This window comes from Strongylocentrotus purpuratus, unplaced genomic scaffold (genome assembly GCF_000002235.5).
Source record: "Strongylocentrotus purpuratus isolate Spur 01 unplaced genomic scaffold, Spur_5.0 spur5_scaffold_12, whole genome shotgun sequence".
Lineage (NCBI taxonomy): Eukaryota > Metazoa > Echinodermata > Echinoidea > Camarodonta > Strongylocentrotidae > Strongylocentrotus > Strongylocentrotus purpuratus.
In genome coordinates this window covers 2,840,632-2,861,621 of record NW_022145597.1, presented here as the reverse complement: position 1 = coordinate 2,861,621, position 20,990 = coordinate 2,840,632, and the positions used below count along the sequence as shown (strand labels likewise).

The 20,990-nt window shown below is 39.0% G+C and overlaps 1 protein-coding gene across 1 annotated transcript; it reads right to left on the bottom strand.

Moving 5' to 3' along the window:
* Nucleotides 1-828: 828 nt before the first annotated feature.
* On the bottom strand, nucleotides 829-18,526 carry LOC100892364 (neurogenic locus Notch protein). Its single transcript, XM_030982532.1, has 11 exons — nucleotides 18,463-18,526; nucleotides 17,040-17,135; nucleotides 16,323-16,421; nucleotides 15,445-15,543; nucleotides 13,688-13,786; nucleotides 12,376-12,474; nucleotides 7,615-7,713; nucleotides 6,649-6,747; nucleotides 5,872-5,973; nucleotides 5,469-5,644; nucleotides 829-2,212 (listed from the first exon to the last, which is right to left on the bottom strand). The coding sequence occupies exons 1-11, from the start codon at nucleotides 18,524-18,526 to the stop codon at nucleotides 2,039-2,041; spliced, it is 1,206 nt and encodes a 401-aa protein (XP_030838392.1). The 3' UTR covers nucleotides 829-2,038.
* Between the last annotated feature and the right edge of the window lie 2,464 nt (nucleotides 18,527-20,990).

The following is a 20,990-nucleotide window of genomic DNA, read 5'->3' as shown; positions in this document are numbered from 1 at the left end:
AATTTTCACTTTTCAGTAAAATCGAGGTGTTCCTATTATCTTATTTCTTTTCTTTAAGTATTGTTTTTTTGTCCCTCTGATGTCTTTTTTCAATAATTTTGCTTATCAAGAGGGAAAAGGAATATCCCACATCCCCCTGCATCTATACCACTGGTTAGTTAAAACACGGTACAAAAAAAAAATCATCCTCAAAATCATCCTGCAACATACACACTATTGTATAGAATATTATTTCGCAGAACAGCAACAACCATACAAAAGAAAATCGTAAAATACATAATTATGCAACTACAGTTCAATAATCAATCAGCAATGGCGTAGCTACCAGCAAAAATGGAAGGGCTCATTTATTTTACTCCTCCTTTCTTTACCCATATTGAAAAGCAAAAGGGTGAGAGAAAATTAAGAGTGAAAGATAGTAAAAAGATAGAAAACAGAAGAGGGCCAGGCAATATAGAATGAACATAATACGACACCCTCCCTATCACTGCATGGCCTTGCTATCTAAGAGTTTATACACATAGTATGACCGGTTTCCATCAACAGCTGGACCCAAGCTATGACACATCACATACACACTTTAATCAAAATTAAAAATCGAACAAAGGTCTTCATCATTCATTGATACCAAAGCCACAGACATATATTCCACCATTGCCATTTGGGGATTTCTTCTAAAGTACATTTAACACATGATTTTGGTTCCTTTAACTTTTATTTGAACTCTACTAATGATACTTCATGATAATCCATTAAATGTAAGCAGGTACATTGCATTTCTTTATTCATGGGTTTTATGATTCCAAAATGTAGATTCTTTACTTGATATAAATCTCAACTTTTGAATCAATGCATGATCTTTAATTTCAGAAATATCAAACAAGCTACTGTCACCGTAATACCGTATGATGGTTATAACATACTGAGATGATACACACTCATATTGAGTTCTCACATTATCTTTAGTCATTTGAATGATAAGCATCATTTAGTCAAATCAGTAATTAGTTCCGAAATACAAAAGCATGAGTGAGACAATGTGTGCATGCAAGCTTGTCGAATTCTGCCGATAATAAACTAGCCCAACCCCAAGGGAGGGGGATGTGGGGGGGGGGGTACTCACATATTAAGACATACTGGGTGTGCTGCGCTAATGGGTAAATATTCCACAAAAATCCTTAAACATGGGCCCCATTTTTTTACAAAATACATGCCTAAACATGGGTCCGTTTTTTCAAACTGTGCAAAATGTTTCGGAAGTCGCATGCCAAACACCCGAAATTTGTGAAAAACGGGCTTTACTTGAGCGGCACACCCCGTCCAAACCAAATATAAATACCCCCCTCCCCGTAAATTAGCATGGCATCATAATGACACAGGATAAAGTGTTCGAATGGTTTTCAAAATGCTCTATGATAGGTTGATACTAATCAGAACTACTGAAAGTTCATATGCTTATGCAAAACTACACATAACCTAGGCCTATTAGCAGCAGATATTACATAAAACAATTTATTTTTAAAGCTAAGCTATTCCAATCAGTTTTTTGAAGAATAATATATCATAAGTTTAAAGTCCATTATATAGTGCTGAGAATCACAGTACATTAGATCCAAATTATACATTTACATTATATTATTTCAAAAATAGGTAACACCTTTTCTTATTCAAAGTTTCATTTAAAGGAAAATTACAATGTTGTTTTCGTTGTCGGAACCCGATGATGACTCCGCCTAGTCCAGGCTTACCATTAGGATTATGCACGTGTGCATATATATGCAGTGCAAAAATAATGGCGAACGAGACTGAGCAGCCAGAATGCGTAGTGAAATCTTGATCACACACCTTGAATGGGTGACTTGTCGGTGAAATCGATGGCACAATTGCGCATAATATTTCTTTTAATTTTGAGTTCGGGTTCAAATTTGATATCTGTATATTATTTTACATTAACATGCTATAGAAACATAGTTGCTTTTGCCGCCCCACAAGAATGCACAATTTCGGCGGTCATCCCATAATCTAAGATGCTACGGCGCTAAGGTGCTCTAGCTTGCTGGAATTTGAAGGTCCCATCGACGTCTTCCTCTTTGTTAAGGCAACATTCAACCTTAACCTGCAGTTGATACTCACGGGTGATATCTGTACCGTCTTCCGGATTAGGCTTGGCGTAAGTGATTACGTTGGTAAATGTAATAGTTGTTTCATCCTCCTGTAATGACACAAAGTAATATAAAATACAATGATGTTACGAGAAAAAATGAAAGCCAGTATCGAGTTTGATAAAAAATATTGAATGTATACATTGTAACTTTGTAATATATATTATTCTTTTCCCTTCATTTTAAGATGACTCTGAGGTGATAGTTAGGTCTCTGTCCGGTAAATTGCATTTAGTAGGAGACCAGCCTGTAGGTCCCGTGACCAATCTCGGGGAACAAAGGTTTGAAAGTGTTTTTGTGTTCCCTGATGAATACCGAACAATTTTGACTTGGGCTGCCCCCTTGAAAATCCCAGGCATTTTCGTGAGGGGTCAACAAAGGTCATACAGGGTAGAGATTCAAATATATTCCAATCGTGGCGATATGCATATCAAACTACTCGTCTGGCCATGAGGATTCAAAAAATGTATAGTTTGCTATACCTCCGACCTTAAATGAGGGCGCTATGGTCAAAAACGTTGAAAGGTCAACACACTTTTGACTGGTGATCAAATTCAGCAACACGGTAACGATTCTAATGATTTTAGTGTCTAATAATATGTTTTCTGACATAACAAATTCAACTAAGCAACTTTTAAAACCAAAAGTGGTTGCCATAACCTTGAAATTTCCCTCAAACCCATGGATAAGAAGTTATATATCTTTGTCACCGAAACGGCAGCCATTTTGAATGTACATGGTCAAGGTAAGCACTTTTACTTTTGAAAGTTGTATAGTTGACTTTGCCAGAAAACATATTATAAGACACTAAAATCATTAGAATCGGACAATGTTAACTGTGTTGGTGAATTTGACCACCAGTCTAAAGTGCATTGACCTTTTTACCATAGCGCCCTCATTTAAGGTCGGAGGTATAACAAACTATACATTTTTTGGAATCCTCATGACAGACGAGTAATTTGATATGAAATAAGATAAGGTTCACTGTGTTGGTGAATTTGACCACCAGCTAAAGTGTGTTGACCTTTCAACGTTTTTGACCATAGCACCCTCATTTAAGGTCGGAGGTATAGCAAACTATACATATTTTGAAACCCCTTTACCAGACGAGTAATTTGATATGCATATCGACACGATTGGAGTATATTTGAATCTCTACCCTGTATGACCTTTGTTGACCCCTCACGAAAATGCCTGGGATTTTCAAGGGGGCAGCCCAAGTCAAAATTGTTCGGTATTCATCAGGGAACACAAAAACACTTTCAAACGTTTGTTCCCCGAGATTGGTCACGGGACCTACAGGCTGGTCTCCTACTAATTACTGAATACTGAGTATGAACTTGAATCGGTAATACATGGAGTTACTGTGCGGGTGATATCACGGTCTTATAAATCCCATACCAAGTTATAGGGAAAAAAGACTTCTCATTATACAATATGAACTATACCAGCCATCATCTAACCACCCATGCTACTGATACTGGTGTTACATTAAGTTTTACTCACGTGTGTCGAGGGGGGGGGGGGGGGGAAGGGGATGCTTTGGGGGCTGAAGCCCCTCTCACATTCCCCCAAAGGAAAGACGAATGCTCCTTAGAGACCAACGATTTTGAAAGTAAATAGATTGAGAGTCGTGCACTGTTCTTCAAGACTTAATGAGCAATTTCATTGGTGAAAAAGGTCTTAGCACCCTACGTGTGAAAAGGTTCCGAGGCACATTGGCCCAGAAACCTACAAATCAATTATAGTGAGTGCCAGTCCCCCCCCCCCACCCCATCCCCCAAAAGACGGCCTCTGGCGATTTTTGTTTGTGTTTTCATATGAAATATGACTGTATTACTCCGTATGAAACAATACATAAATATCTATAAGTAAATAGGTTTTCTTTCTTAAAGTTAAAAAAAAGCCATTTAAAAAACGTGTTATATACCAGACTATCAAGATTACAAAATAGATTTATCACATACACTGGCGTGCTGATGGGCAGGGGAGGGGGGGGGGGGGCAGTTGCCCCTCCGGAAAAATGGTTTATTTCTAATTCGTTACCAGTGATTTACAAATGTTGCTAAAATCTTATGATTTTCCGTATTTTTTCCTCAGTTTTTTATAAATTATACTTTTTTATGCGTTTGTTGGAAAATGACAAATCCCCAAATTTACAGTCAGCCGAAACTATGGTTATTTAGATGCTAGATGTCACGGCCCGCAGAACGGCTGGGCTCGGGGGGCTCGAGGGGCTCGAGCCCTCCCCCTCACTGTTTTGAAAAAGTATGTTAAAGAAAAATAAATAGAAATACAGAGAGAATTGTGACCTGCCAGTGTCACAAACAAGGTATAAAAACATGCTCATCCGCCCGTAATGACATGCCTAAAACCCCCTAGCTTGCCGGGACTCCGCTCCCTGGACCTCAAATGGGCCCTAAGGAGGGCCCCTGGATGCTCATCTCACAGTTATTAAATGCTTAAAATCCCCGAGCCCCCCCCCCCAACAAAAAGATTTTGCTCATTACGCCACTGATCACATAGGACCTAAAATTAATATGCCCGAAATTCAAAAAGAAGGATTAAAAATTTGCTCTCAGTTGTCTTTACATAGAATTAGCGAAATGCCAGTAAAATCATGTCAATTTTATGAATATATACATGTATGTCATTAATAACAACTCACTTTTATATTCGTATCTGCCCATAATGTCGTCGTTTAATGTCATGTGAAAATGGGGTAATAAATGCTGTTGCCCCTGTGCATCAATTTCTTCTTCTTATTTGATTTAATGTCAAGAGACATTGTAGCGGAATAACATGTACAAACATTGTTATTACCGTGTGATGATATTTCCTAAATTTACGGCGAGAAAAAACCCAGAAAAATCAAGAAGTAGGCGGAAGCGCTATATACAAATTAAATATTATTATTGTTATTATCGGATGCAGACCAAGATAGACTCCTGGACTTTGACTATCGTTACTTACTATAATAAAATATATTCGTTATTTGGAATGAAAGTAAACATTATGTGTTTATGCCAGCATGTCATGCCTGTCACGGCGAACTTCAAATCAAACTTTTTGGCCCGAATTCACAAACGAGGTTTGTCGACAAACCTAGGTTTATGTGCGTCATATGATGCGCTGTACCAATAAGGCTCTGCCCTAGCTGGACCCTGCGCAGTTAGGGGGTGCGCTCTCCTGGGACCCAAAACATTATGTTTAAGCCCCCTATTCACATATCTTACACACGCCAATTGTATAAGTAGCCACGACAACAAGAGTGATCCATACCAGTTATTATTTAAGAAGTCATACCTCAAAGCTGGTGCCACATTGACTGTAGTCTGTAGTTAGAGTGATCTCATTAGGGATAGAGCTGTATTCACCGGAGCAGGATTGGTCTCGAAAATGAACATCAGATGCTTTACCTATGACTAGCCCTTGATCTATGTTGACGGTCATTGAACTACTTCCACACTCAACAGATGTCACTGGTACGAGAGAATCGTCAGGAAGAAAGAAAATGTCAATACCGTCACTTTTTTATTTTATCTAAGATGTCAGAAGCAAAAAATGACGTAATTAATAAGGGCGATTATGGAACTACGGGTGAGGGTAAGCGTGTGTTTTCATACACACGGGTAGTTCATATATCCTGGCTAAATCATGATGAACATGAATTCGTCTAACACAAAAACAAAATATTCAAGATACTTACGCTTATCTTGACACCGTCTCCCGGCAAATCCTGCTGGACATGTGCAAGAGCCTTGAGCCTGCTCACAGGTTCCTCCATTACGACAACGGTTATTACATTTATCTGAAAAAAAATCAGAGACAAAAGTTGCTCTATTAAATGATGTGGCACCTGAAAGTACGAAAGTAAAGACCTACTTGAAAAACTGTTTTAATATACATATTTAGACTAAAAGGGTACATTTATGCGCTTTAACCTCCCCCTCCCACGATGGAATTGAAAAGCAATAGACAGGTAGATGTACTTTAAAACTCAACAGACAACCATTTAAATCTTCCAATGACTTTAAAATATCTTATCCGTTGGCTCAAAATAATGTGCACGCGTCCTTTACACCGAGTATACAAAAAGAGAGTAATTCAAATTACTTGTGAATACCATGTACTACTTTCTGGTTTTTCCCGGCCTTCAGCCTTAACAAAAAATGGGGTGGGCTTACTTCGTTGCATCGTGCTTCGTGTCGGGTCGGGTTTACGGGCTACCCCAACTTTATCCGATATATAACTTTATCTAATATCCGAAGGTTCAAATTGTAACGTTTGTGAAATACATCTCTTTTTATTTACATTTTCTCCACAAAACCCAAATATCTTTCGTTTTATATTTACCAACAGTCTACAGAAAAGTGAATGATGTGAATAGAGTAAAACTGAACGCTTCATTATGTCCTTCTAGCGACGCTCCTTTCTTTGGTCGCACAATTTGTGATAATACAGATATGACTTTCTTTTTTGGTACCTATTTGGCAGAAGTTTCCGCGGAAACCCTCGGCACAAACGCAATTCTCGTCCACACACGTTCCTTCATTGTGACAAGGGTCTGATGATCCACATGTGACTGTTGGAAAGAAAAAAAAATACAGTTTTTGACAACAAAGTATATTTCCGTCTGTGGTCTATCGAATATATAGTGAGAAATAAACCGGATTAGACAAACAAATAATATGCAGCTTTAAAACTCCTTGTTCCTCCTTTGATAATACTTCCTTGTTTTTGTTGTAATTACTACAAAGCTTGCAAAAGCTTGTCTACGCTGGAATCGAGACTTGGTCTTTGACTGTGCACGCAAAATTCTCTTACCACTAGACGACGTAGGCGGATAGAGGGGTATTCTGCTAAACCAGATGCAATCAACGAAAACTAGACAGCCTCTCAATCGAACCTCTTACTAGTTACTTTCTTCCTTTTTTGCCAAAAATCTTGCTAGGAAAACTACCGCCACGGATAGTCACTTTACACATTTTCTAGCCCAGGGTGATAAAATATATATGTTGGGTATTATGAGGAGGCTAGGAACAGTATGTGGTATATGTGTGCCATGTGGTCGGGTGGTGTGTGTGTGTGTGTGTCGCGTGTCGCATGGTGGGTGAGGGGCGGTAGTAGTGCGTGGATGATGCTGTTGAGAGTATGTTGAACGGGGGAGGGAATGGGAGAATAGACACCAATTCTCTCTCAAGGATACTTTAATATTCTTGATCTTATATATGAAAATGTTTTCAAAACACTTCATTCAATTATTGCAATTTGTGTTTAATCCAAAATATCAATGTACAATGTATTTAGTTTTGTGAAGAACGATTTGTACAATATGTATTTGATTTGAGTGAAAATAATAAAAAATATCTTTAAAACAAAATCCTGGATATTAAAATCATGATGAACAGGAATTTGCAAAACATGCACACGAAAATATTCAAATACTTACGCTTTCTTTGACACCGGTTGCCAGCAAATCCTTCTGGACATGTGCAAGATCCTTGCTCACAGGTTCCGTCATTAAGACAATCGATCTTATCACATTTATCTGAAAACAATCAGAGACAAAAATGCTCTAATAAATGATGTAGCACAAGACAGTACGAAGGTCAAGACCAACTTGTAAATTAATTTTGTTGGGGCCACTTAGAGTTCGAGTTAGATTTAGTGTTGCTGTTGCTACTTTTCTTTCTTTTTGTTGAAATTTCAATATAGGCATTGTGCGTGTTCTTAAAGAAAAACTTGAGTCTGGTAATGATAGAAAATGAATTCTTACAGAATCCAACCAAATTTACACTGAATGTTAAAGATAACAAATAAATGACGATTTTGGTAGATATGGTATAGGGGCTGAGCAATGAGCATCAAGGTGAGTAGGCTCGACACCATGTGCTTAACACGGGTCATTATGTGCAAATAAGAGTTGCGGTTTTATTTGAAGATGATTTTCAGCAAGTTTTTGTGAGTTTGTTTTTATTTTACTGGTTCATAGAATCAATCTACTGCAGGATAAACAAACTAGACTGAATTATAGCCGTGTTCAGCTTGAAGGTAACAATTGCCTTCTGTTTTAATATACATTTTTAGACTCAAAGGGACATTTATGCGCTTTAACCTCCCTTTTTCCAAAGGAATTGAAAAGCAATAGACAGATAGATGACCTTTAAAACCCGACAGACAACCATTTTAATCTTCCAAGGACTATAAAATACCTAATCCGTTGGCTCAAAATAATGTGCACGCGTCCTTTACACCGAGTTTACAAAAAGGGAGTGATACAGCGATCAAAGAGCCTTAGTCACAACGGATCGTACGAAACTTTGTTGTAGTAGACCGATAAAATATATGTCGTGGCCACATCTTGCAACATACCCGAAATCTATTTCGATTAGTCACAAAGGCTACGACACATTAAGTTGGTTTGACGAGGGGGACGCGTCAGAAAAAAAATACATGTCGTGGTCATGTTGTGGGTATGTGGCAAGTCTGTCGGGTATTATCGGGGAGCTGTTTTTCACGTGATCAGGTCATGGGTCACTCGTGGGACGCTCGCGTGTCCGTCGCCCGTCTCTGCCTCGTACGACAGACTCCCGACAGCCACAATACATAGATGACACCTAAATTTCGTAGGACTGTCTTGTGATGACCAACGATTTGCCCAAATTTTCTGTCGTGTTGTGGCACAAATGCGTCGTGGGTATGTTATGACCAAGCCTCTACTTAGTAAGCTGTCTGGCCCAGTAATTAAAATTACTTGTGAATACCATGTAGGCCTACTACTTTCGGGATTTTCCCGGCCTTCAGCCTTAAAAGAAAATGGGGAGGGCTTACTTCGTTGCATCGTGCTTCGTGTCGGGTCGGGTTTACGGGCTACCTCAACTTTATCCGATATCTAACTTTATCTAATATCCGAAGGTTCAAGTTGCAACGTTTGTGAAATACATCTCTTTTTATTTACTTTTTCTCCACAAAACCCAAAATATCTTTCGTTTTATATGTACCAACAGTCTAGAGAAAAGTGTAGTTTGCCAGCCTTAATGTGAATAGAGTTAATGCTACGGTCACAAATGTTCGTACGAACGATTTGTTCGTACGAATCTCCCTGTTTTTACGAATTTCAGAATTCGTAGAGATTCGTAGACGGTACATAGTTTCTTACGTCCTTCTTACGGAGTTCGTACGAACGCCGTTTAATTCGCAAGAAGAACTTAAGGCCTTCTTGAGAAACGAAGTGATTTTCGGTTATACAATGGCCCTAGAGTTCGTACGTTTTTCGTAAGAACGCCTTGAGTTCTTCTTACGTCAGACTTACGGCCGTCTTACGAGTTTTGATCTTGCAAGGTGGTCGTACGTGTAACTCACGGCATTCACAAGTCATTCGTAAGAAGATCTTACGATTTTTTAAAATATTTGGTCGGGTTGCAAAAAAAGCGCTGCTGTATACGGTCGAAAATTTGAGTGTTGAAAGTTTGATATTTCACGATGGCAGTATTGCCAAGAAGACTACAACTGCAACTGCAACTCTATCAAGTGATTCTTTAACTTACTGTTTTTTGTTCTCCATATTTTTCCCTCCACAGGGATTTTATTGATTTTCATTTGAAACAAATTAACAAATATATATTCAAGGTAATTTACATTTATAACATTAATACAATTGGTTTAGTACAATCACATAGCAGATGTATAACTGTTTCAATCTGTTCATTACAAAACGTACATTCTTTTCTTGGGACTAAATTCATTTTAAACAGTAGATCGTTCGTATATAATATGCGTTGCAAAACTTCAAACTGAAACCATCGTAAGCCCACATCAATGGTAAAATTAAATCCAATAGAACAATATGTTTCCCAACTCTTATCATTCAGGTCGAAATACACGTTTACATAGTCTTTTTCTTCTCTTTAAAAAAGTTGCATAGATATGTAAACATCCTTTAATACATTTCATAACAAATGTCATTGTATCTGGGAAAAGAGGTTGTGGCACCATGTTAAAACATAGTACAATTGTTAAACCCTTGTCTAATTGCATCGCATAATCCACGATAAAAAAGAAAATTTATTTGAATATTATACTTTTCTTGGAAATGTTTCAGAGAGAAAAAAAAATCACCATTTGTCTCTAAAATATCATTGACAAAGCGAACTCCCTTTTGACACAATTTTATATTATATATTGAGCTATTACCTATTTTAATGTGATCATTATTCCATAAGGGTTGGCAAGAAATGTTATCACAAGAGCGTACTGTAAGCCATGAACATTTCTTTCCAAAAAAGGTTCTTTGTTTTACCTGCCAGTTCCCGAAAATAATTGTTTACTGTTAGCATATCTGTTACTTCCTTTATTATAAAAGCAGCCATGTTCACCGAGGAAGTCAACAAGTTTTTGCTCTGTGGTGGCATCAAAGTCATACTTCTCCTTTCTTAGTTTCCCCGTTGCCTCATCTTCATCGCTATCAAACTGCCGTCTTGATGGTTCTTCCTCCTCGTCGTCATCGTCTTCATCTTCCATCGCCTCCTCCCGGTCGCTTTCGATGGCTTGATATTATTGCTTGATATTATTGTTGCTGCTCTCCTCCTCTTGTTTCCCTTTCCTCTCTTTCCTCTAACGGATTTCCCCTTTGGTCCCATATTTCTTCGACAGGGGGGCACCCTCGACGACACTATGAACAGGCGCACCGGAAGCAGTTTAGGATTGGGGGTGGGGGGGGGGGGGCAAACATTTCAGGGGCTCACCTTCCAGGGGCAATGGCGTAATGAGCAAAAACGTTTGGAAGGGGGAGCAGAAGAAAAATCTGCATCACCACCACTCTTACACGTAAATTCGCGTGGGGTCGAGGGGCTGAGCCCCCGGAAGCTCAGAGGTTTTTAGATATTTAACTACGGTCAGATGAGCATCCAGGGGACCGCCTTAGGGCCCTTAGTGGGGTCCGAGGGCGGAGCCCCTGTAAGCTCTTGGGTTTTAATTAGGCATTTAATTACGGTCAGATCAGCATATTTTGATACCTTATTTGTGACATTGGCAGGTCACTTATTTTTTCTCTCTTTCTTTCTTTTTCTCTGTAACATACTTTTTCAAAAAGTGAGGGGGCTCGAGCCCCCGAGCCCAGCTGTTCTGCAGGCCCTGACATGAAGGCTTTAAATAAGCATATTTTTCGCCCGACTGTAAATTTGGGAATTTCTAGTTTTCCAACAAACGCATCAAAAGGTATGACTTACAAAAAAATTGAGAAAAAATACCGGAAATCATATCTTTTCAGTAACATTTGTAAATCACTGCATGGTATCGAATAAGAAATAACAATAAAATCAGTACGCCAGCGTTCAGGGCTCATGTCTTCTCACCCCAATACCAAAAAACACAAATGCTTTCCCATCCTCTCACAATAATTCGACGATATGCCCGTATCGCTATTATAAAAACCTCCATTGATAAATAAAGGTTGCATGCGGAATGTTTAAGAAATTTAATTCCTGTTAACTTTCCTTTTCTTTGAATGGAATGTTATGTGTGATATAATTCAGGTTTTACCAGGTTTGTCCCCCCCCCACCACTTTTTTGGTTGGCCGGGGGCGGGGCTCTATGATTATGAACATAGTAAGGATTTGAACTTCACGCACTTGGCTTTATAACCGCTAAAAATCAAAATTAGCATAAATTGTGTACGTACACCTTACGAGCACCTTACGAACGCCTTACGAACGCCAGGAGTCGTTCTTACGAAGACCATAAGAATCTCCGCTCGTAAGGAGTTCTTACGAACGCCATAAGAGCCCTCTATGAACAACCTGAAGCGTTCTTACGTTCATCGTAATAATTTGAAGCTTCTAGAATTGTCCCTCGACCCTACGAAATGTACGAAGATCTTGCGTGGTTCTTACGATGTAATTACGGCGTCATTACGGCCGCCTTACGAAGAGAGGGTTTCGTACGATGCTAAAAAAAATCTTGGACCAGACCATCGACCAATTTGTGATCTTACGAACGGTCTACGAACGGTCTACGAACGCTGGTTTCGTACGGCCTTCTTAAGAAGATCTTACGAAATGGTCTGAAAATCGTTCGTACGGCGTTCGTAACAGCCCGTAAGGGTATTTGTGACCAAGGCATAAACTGAACACTTCATTATGTCCTTCTAGCGACGCCCCTATCTTGGGTCGCACAATTTGTGATAATACAGATATGACTTTCTTTTTTGTACCTATTTGGCAAAAGTTTCCGCGGAAACCCTCGGCACAAACGCATTTCTCGTCCACACACGCTCCTTCATTGTGACAAGGGTCTGATGATCCACATGTGACTGTTGGAAAGAAAAAAGAAATACAGTTTTTGACAACAAAGTATATTTCCGTATGTGGTCTATCGAATATACAGTGAGAAATAAACTGGATGAAACAAAAAAATAATATGTCGCTTTAAAAATCTTTGTTCCTCCTTTGATAATGCTTTCTTTTTCGTTGAAAATACTACAAAGCTTGCAAAAGCTTGTCTACGCTGGAATCGAGACTTGGTCTTTGACTGTGCACGCAAAATTGTCTTTCCAATAGACGACGTATGCGGATAGAGGGGTATTCTGCTACACCAGATGTAATCAACGAAAACTAGACAGCCTCTCAATCGAACCTCTTACTAGTTTATTTGTGACTTTTTTTGCCAAAAAGCTTGCCAGAAAAATTACCGCCACAGATAGTCACTTTATACATTTTCTAGACCAGGGTAATAATAGATATGTAAAGCGCTTAGAGTCTTTTTTGTTCATTTCAAGCGCTATATAAATCCAGATTGTTTCTATTAAATGGTCAGATTGAATGATGTTTGAATAAAGGAAACTGTGTTTTACCCTTTTAAATACTGAACTTCTCAAACTGTCTTCTTCCTTATCCCTTCCACAGTATCGGAATAACACATCATATATTGAATTGTATAACTGACATAAATGCATGGGCGTCCCAGCGACTTCCAAAGTTGAGAGGGGAGGGGGAAGAAAGAAAAGGGGCACTTTCAGGAAAAGGACACCTACGAAAAGAATTCTCAAAGCGAAAATATACAGCGTTTTTGTGAGGGTGGCCTGTGTGTTCATGCACGTGGTTCATATATCGTTTCGGTTACTCTGAGGAGGTTAGGAACATTATGTGGTATATGTGTGCCCTGTGGTTGGGTGGTGTGTGTCGTGTGTCGCATAGTGGGAGGGGGGTAGTAGTGGGTGGATTAGGGTGTTGAGAGTATGTTTAACGGGGGAGGGAATGGGAGAATAGACAACAATTTTTTTTTCAAGTTTACTTCATTATTCTTGATCATATATGTGAAAATGTTTTCTAAACAGTTTATTCTATTATTGCAATTTGCGTTTAATCCAATATATTAATCTACAGTGTATCCATTTTTGTATTGTACAATATGCATTTGATTTGAGAGAAAATAATAAAAAATATCTTTAAAAAAACAAATCGTGGATAAATCATGATGAACAGGAACTCGTCTACCACGCACCAAAAATATATTCAAATACTTACGCTTTCTTTGACACCGGTTGCCAGCAAATCCTTCTGGACATGTGCAAGATCCTTGCGCACAGGTTCCGTCATTAAGACACTCGATCTTATCACATTTATCTGAAAACAATCAGAGACAAAAAAAAAAAAGCTATTATAAATGATGTGGCACAAGAAACTACGAAGGTAAAGACCAACTTGTAAACTAATTTTTGGCCACTTAGAACTCGAGTTAGATTTGATGTTGCTGTTGCAACTTTTGTTTCTTTTTGTTGAAATATCAATATGAACATTGCGCGTTTTCTTAGAGATCAGCTTGAGTTCTAGTAAAGATAGAAGATAAATTATCACAGTATCCAATCAAATTTACACTGAATGTTAAAGATAACAAATAAATGACGATTTTGGTTAATATGGTATAGGGGCTTAGCAATGAGCATCAAGGTGAGTAGGCTCGACACCATGTGCTTAACACGGGTCATTATGTGCAAATAACAGTTGCGGTTTTATTTGAAGATGATTTTCAGCAAGTTTTTGTGAGTTTGTTTTTATTTTATTGGTTCATAGAATCAATCTACTGCAGGATAACCAAAGTAAACTGAATTATAGCCGTGTTCTCTCGACATACGATGCCCTTACCAGAGCTCAAGATCAGCTTGAAGGTAACAATTGCCTTTTGTTTTAATATACATTTTTAGACTCAAAGGGACATTTATGCGCTTTAACCTCCCTTTTTCCAAAGGAATTGAAAAGCAATAGACAGATAGATGTCCTTTAAAACCCGACAGACAACCATTTTAATCTTCCAAGGACTATAAAATACCTAATCCGTTGGCTCAAAATAATGTGCACGCGTCCTTTACACCGAGTTTACAAAAAGGGAGTGATACAGCGATCAAAGAGCCTCGGTCACAACGGATCGTACGAAATTTTGTCGTGGTAGACCAATAAATATATGTCGTGGCCACATCTTGCAACATACCCGAAATCTATTATATACGAGTAGTCACAAAGGCTACGACACATTAAGTTGGTTTGACGAGGGGGACGCGTCAGAAAAAAAATACATGTCGTGTTCATGTTGTGGGTATGTGGCAAGTCAGTCGTGCGACAGTCGTTGAACCATCGTGAGCTGTCGGGTATTATCGGGGAGCTGTTTTTCACGTGATCAGGTCATGGGTCACTCGTGGGACGCTCGCGTGTCCGTCGCCTGTCTCTGCCTCTTACGACAGACTCCCGACAGCCACAATACATAGATGACAACTAAATTTCGTAGGACTGTCTTGTGATGACCCACGATTTGCCCTAATTTTCTGTCGTGTCGTGGCACAAATGCGTCGTGGGTATGTTATGACCAAGCCTCTACTTAGTAAGCAGTCTGGCCCAGTAATTCAAATTACTTGTGAATACCTTGTACTACTTTCGGATTTTTTCCCGGCCTTTAGCCCTTAATCAAAAATGGAGTGGGCTTACTTCGTTGCATCGTGCTCCATGTCGGGTCGGGTTTACGGGCTACACCAAATTACGTGAATATTCAAGCTGTAATTTCCGAAGGTTCAAGTTGTAACGTATGTGAAATACATCCCTTTTTATTTACTTTTTCTCCACAAAACCCAAAATATATTTCTTTTTATATTTACCAACAGTCTAGAGAAAAGTGTATTTGCCAGCCTACATGTGAATGGAGTAACTCAACACTTTATTATGTCCTTCTAGCGACGCCCCTATCTTTGGTCGCACAATTTGTGATAATACAGATATGACTTTCTTTTTTGTACCTATTTGGCAAAAGTTTCCGCGGAAACCCTCGGCACAAACGCAATTCTCGTCCACACACGCTCCTTCATTGTGACAAGGGTCTGATGATCCACATGTGACTATTGGAAAGAAAAAGAAATACAGTTTTTGACAACAAAGTATATTTCCGTATGTGGTCTATCGAATATATAGTGGGAAAAAAAACTGGATGAGAAAAACAAATGTCGCTTTAAAAATCCTTGTTCCTCCTTTGATAATGCTTCCTTTTTCGTTGAAATTACTACAAAGCTTGCAAAAGCTTATCTACGCGGGAATCGATTGGTCTTTGACTGTGCACGCAAAATTCTCTTTCCAACGACAGCTAGGTAGACAGCCTCTCAATCGAACCTCTTACTAGTTAATTTGTGACTTTTTTTTGCCTAAAAGCTTGGCAGAGGGTGAGGGTGGCCTGTGTGTTCATGCACACAGGTAGTTCATATATTCTTTCGGTTTAATACTCTGAGGAGGTTAGGAACAGTATGTGGTCTATGTGTGCCATGTGGTCGGGTGGTGTGTGTCGTGTGTCGCATAGTGGGAGGGGTAGTAGTGCGTGGATTAGGGTGTTGAGAGTATGTTTAACAGGGGAGGGAATGGAAGAATAGACAAAAAATTCTCTCAAGTTTACTTCATTATTCTTGATCATATATATGAAAACGTTTTCTAAACAGTTTATTCTATTATTGCAATTTGTGTTTAATCCAAAATATTAATCTACGATGTATCCATTTTTGTTATTGTACAATATGTATTTGATTTGAGAGAAAATAATAAAAAATATCTTAAAAAAAAACAAATCGTGGATAAATCATGATGAACAGGAACTCGTCTAACACGCACACAAAAGTATTTAAATACTTACGCTTTCTTTGACACCGGTTGCCAGCAAATCCTGGTAGACATATGCAAGAGCCTTGCGCACAGATTCCGTCATTGCGACAATTGATCTCATCACATTTATCTGAAAACAATCAGAGACAAAAGTTGCTCTAATAAATGATGCGGCACAAGAAAGATCGTGATTGGTGACGTGTCGGCTTTACGTGCTTTGCCAACCAGGGGCGGATCCAGCCGGCGGCAGTGGAGGGCCCAATTTGTGCCCAATTTGTGAGAAAATATTTAGCGGCGAAACAGCCGGCCGATAATTCGCTCGGTGGGGGAGGGGAGGGGGGGGGGGGTAGTGAGCAATTTTTTGGATTTGTTTTGTTGTTGCTCCCGACAATTTGAAAATCGCGCCGGCCGATAATTCACTCAGTGGGGGGGGGGGGGGCATCTCGAAAAAAGTAAAAAAATAACGTGTTTTTACACCCCCCCCCCCCCCGGATCCGCCACTGATCCCAACTTACGTGAATAATCAAGCTCTAATTTTCGAAGGTCCAGGTTGTAACGTTTGTGAAATGCATCTCTTTTTATTTTATTTTTCTCCACCAAACCCCAAACATCTTTCTTTTTATATTTACCAACAGTCAAGAGAAAAGTATAGTTTGCCAGCATTAACACTTCATTATGTCCTTTTAGCGACGCCCCTATCTTGGGTCGCACAATTTGTAGCAATACAGATGTGACTTTCTTTTGTTACCTATTTCACAAAAGGATCCGCGGAAACCCTCAGCGCAAACGCATTTATCGCCCACACACGTTCCTTCATTGTGACAGTCGGACGGTTCACATAGAACTGTTGGAAAAAAGAAAGAAATATAGTTGTTAACAACAAATTCTATTTCCTTATGTGGTCTACCAATATACAGTGAGAAATAATTTGAATGAGACCAAAAAAATAAACCTATGCTAATGCTCATAGTGTTTTCTTTATTTGTTGAAATTACTACAAAGCTTGCAAAGGCTTGTCTATGCTGGAATCGATTGGTCTTTGACTGTGCTCGCGAAATTCTCTTTCCACTAGACGACGTATGCGGATGGAGGGGTATTCTGCTACACCAGATGCAATCAACGACAGCTAGGTAGACAGCCTCTCAATCGAACCTCTTACTAGTTAATTTGTGCCTTTCTTGCCAATAGTCTTGCCAGGAAAAATCCCGCCCAGATATAGTCACTTTACTGATTCTCTCTCGGCTTAAAATCTGATATGTTTATACTTCACTCCGATTATTAAGGTGGAGATTATTAATGTAATCAATTAAATGAAAAATAAGCAGAGTTCTGGTTTTGTAGGAATTAATAACTGTCTTTTGAAAAAAGACACCAGATATATTAAAGGTATAGAATAGTTCTGGTAATGCGATTGCATTGTGAAAGAAACGTTGTGGAATCGATCAGACAAGGTTGATCATATAGCATTATAAGTATCGTGGTGTAGCCTACTGCAAGGTTCTGGAATCATCAAAATGATAAGAAATTTGGCCCAGTCTCGCTAAAGTTACAAGCACTGTACACAGAAAGATGTATATGGAACTACGCAGTGTTGATGTTTTTTCTAATGTATTATGCTACGATGATTTGCATGGAACATAAATAAAAGTAGCCTATCGAATTTGGATCTAACACATTGGAATCAAAATTAATGCACACAAAAAAAATCTTCAAAAGTTGAAAGGAAAGCATAATCAAAAAGCTAACGTTTCATTCCACAAGAGGCTAAATCCAGTACGGCGATTAATGGTTTGTTCATTTAAACAACCTGTCCTGCAAAGTTTACGATTTACGTATATATAGTACAGTTACCAGTCTAAACGATCAGTGTAAAACGTTATTCAGTAAATTTAACATATCTAAATATTTTGTACGGATTTTTTTTTTTATTTAGCTCCTTTTCGAATGAAAATACAAATTCAGTGAACGATAAACTTAAACAAGATGATTACATATAATCTATTAGCAGTTTCAATGTGTTTCACATTGAATTTGACTCGTTAAAGTGGTGTAAAAGTGCAAAAGGCTCTAAATCTACAAAAATTAAATTACGAAACAATATGAAAAATAGAATTCATTGCTAGAATTTTCTCATTATCCAAGTATTCATTTATGAAAGAAATAACACTTGCCAATCCGACGAGCGATCCCACTGATGGTGAAACACGAAAGAATGATGTACAGGTAGGGAATCATCATAACCGTTCTGTATCTCGATCAACAAACAAGTGATGGAAAATGCAGGTAGACTATGCCAGATGGGATCATAACATATATGAGCAAATAATAATCAAGGACTAGTACGTGGCAAGGGGCGGCGATTGCTTTTCATGACCGAGGGGGGGGGGGGGGGGATGCGAAGGACGAGGGATCATAGTGAACGAGACTGACGAAGGTGACGGAAATGACTACCCCTCATAGGATTTTGAAGTTTTGTTGTATTAACAAATTATATTCCTTAGCAAAACTACAGTATAAAAAAGCAATATATTTTTTTCACACTTCACTTTTACGTTGATGTTATTTAGTATGCAGTCCGGAGAGTTGAAAATATTTAGTAGGTAAATTTTTAGTAAGTAGAGAGCTTGGGTATAGATGGGTTTACAGTTCACACTCTAGGCCTCTGTCATGATCAGTGATATCGCTATGTGAGTTGAAATGGCAAACATATAGACTATGTGTAAACATACAGTGTAAAATGTGCTTACGTGATACCAAAGGAATACAGATTTTCTACAATATTTACTTGTTTATTTTTTAAGGATATTATGCGAGGGGGCGCAGCGACCGAGCGAGAAGATTTGTGCATTTGTATTAGTCTAAACGCTTCACTCTTGGGCCCTCCAGAGCCTAAAAGTGTGTTGAAGTCTTCAGTCAGTATGTGCTATACATACATTTTGCACTTTTTCAAATTTTCTAGGGGGCACGATCCCTCCTTAAAAAAATTGAGGGAGGGGGGACGTGTCCCCCTGTCCCCCCGTTGATCACCTCGTTTCTATTCTTTTGTCTCATGTCCGCACATCTGCTTACGATTAAAAAGCGGTGGCCTTCAATCCTTTCACACTTTCTCAGGTCTGTTAACAAAAATATTGATTGGGTCCTTGAAATATTTTTGTTTGTGTTAATTAAGCCCGACGCACACATATTACACATCACGATTCGACTGCGATCCTATTACTATGCGACTGTGCTTGGGCCCAAATGGGTAGGAAAGAATCGCACGCTATTTTCCCCAGTAAAATGTCCTCTAGCCGAATGTGGGTAGCCCAGCCCGCGTATATCCCAAAGACGATACGTTATGTTCCCCTGGCAAGTGCATACACAACCTAGTATGTTTGCCTAATTACAAGGACTCCGACGGGCCTCTTGAGAAGAAGGGATATGAATAAATGGGTGTAAAAGATGGGATAAAAGTAAAGAGAGAGGGGAGCTGGGCGAGGAGGAGGGGTGGAAAAGTGAAAGTTTGCAAAAAGTCGGTAGGTGCGGGTACATGTAAGTGATCGAGGGGGGGGGGGGGTGGGGGGGGGCGGTGGTAAAAGGTGAGAGGGAATATGATGAAAAATGAGACAGAGTCAAAATGCTGGGAATGGAAATGAAGAGGAAAGAAAAGCTATTAAGGAGGGAGTGAATGTGGAAAGAAATATAGGTGAGATGAGAAGATTCAGAGTGAGAGACGGCTTGGAGAGAAAGAAGAAGGGAGTCAAAGAAAAAGTATGAAGTGCACGGTTAGAAATGTTCCACTTTTTTGTATCCAATAATTGTCTTTTCATCGAATAATAATTCACCACCCCTCCTGTTACTCCCCATTCCCTTATGTCTCTCCCTTACGCTCTTTTCAGAGAAATTAAAAACTGAAAATAGTTTTTTTTTTTTTTTTTTTTTTTTTTTGGGGGGGGGGGGGGGGATAGTGAGCACTAATTTTTGTTTTGCCCTCGTTAATTTGAAAAATCGCACCCCTCCCCCCTTGAGCACAAGGGAAGGGGGCCCATCTCCCCCCAAAATGTAAAATTTACGTGTTTTTAACGGTATTTTTCCCAGGGGAGGAGGCCCGGGCCCCCTCCTGGGATCCGCCACTGCTTCTACCAATCGACCATCCAAAGCGTAATGACATTCAACCTAATTTGCACTTTTGGTAACATGTCAAACGAGCAAAAGGGAAGAGTAGATCGAACTCGAAGAGTTGCACAGAGGGTTATAGGATCAGACCTGCCCCTGTTCTAGCACTTTATGAAAAACGCCTGCTTGCAAGATTGTTATACTGTTATCAACCTTACAGATGCAGGTTACATGTTACTCTTCGAGTTTAGATTGTATTTACGTAGTATAGTTTAGTTTGTTATACTCTTTGTAAGATTTGTTGTTATTATACTCATCATGTTTATACTCCCAATATATCTATGTAACATATGTTTTATGGACCTCTGCCTTGTGCAGCCGAGTCTGAAATAAAGTTCTGAATTGAATTGAATTAAAGTTATAATGGCAGACAATACTCATCTTCTCAATGATTGTTTCAGGTTCAGACGTTCTGGAATAAAACATGTGCCCTCCCCGTACTCGCCTTTCATGTTCTCGGAATTCACTCATCCCCAATTCCATACATGTGTATAATTCAACTGTGACGCGATAACTATATATATATATATATATATATATATAT

Coding starts and splice junctions, on each gene's coding strand:
- LOC100892364 (XM_030982532.1), bottom strand. CDS start 18,526: ATGATTCCCTACCTGTACATCATTCTTTCGTGTTTCACCATCAGTGGG. Junction 13,787..15,444: donor CGGAAACTTTTGCCAAATAG/GTACAAAAAAGA, acceptor GATTGTTTTCAG/ATAAATGTGATAAGATCGAG. Junction 12,475..13,687: donor CAACCGGTGTCAAAGAAAGC/GTAAGTATTTGA, acceptor TCTTTCCAACAG/TCACATGTGGATCATCAGAC.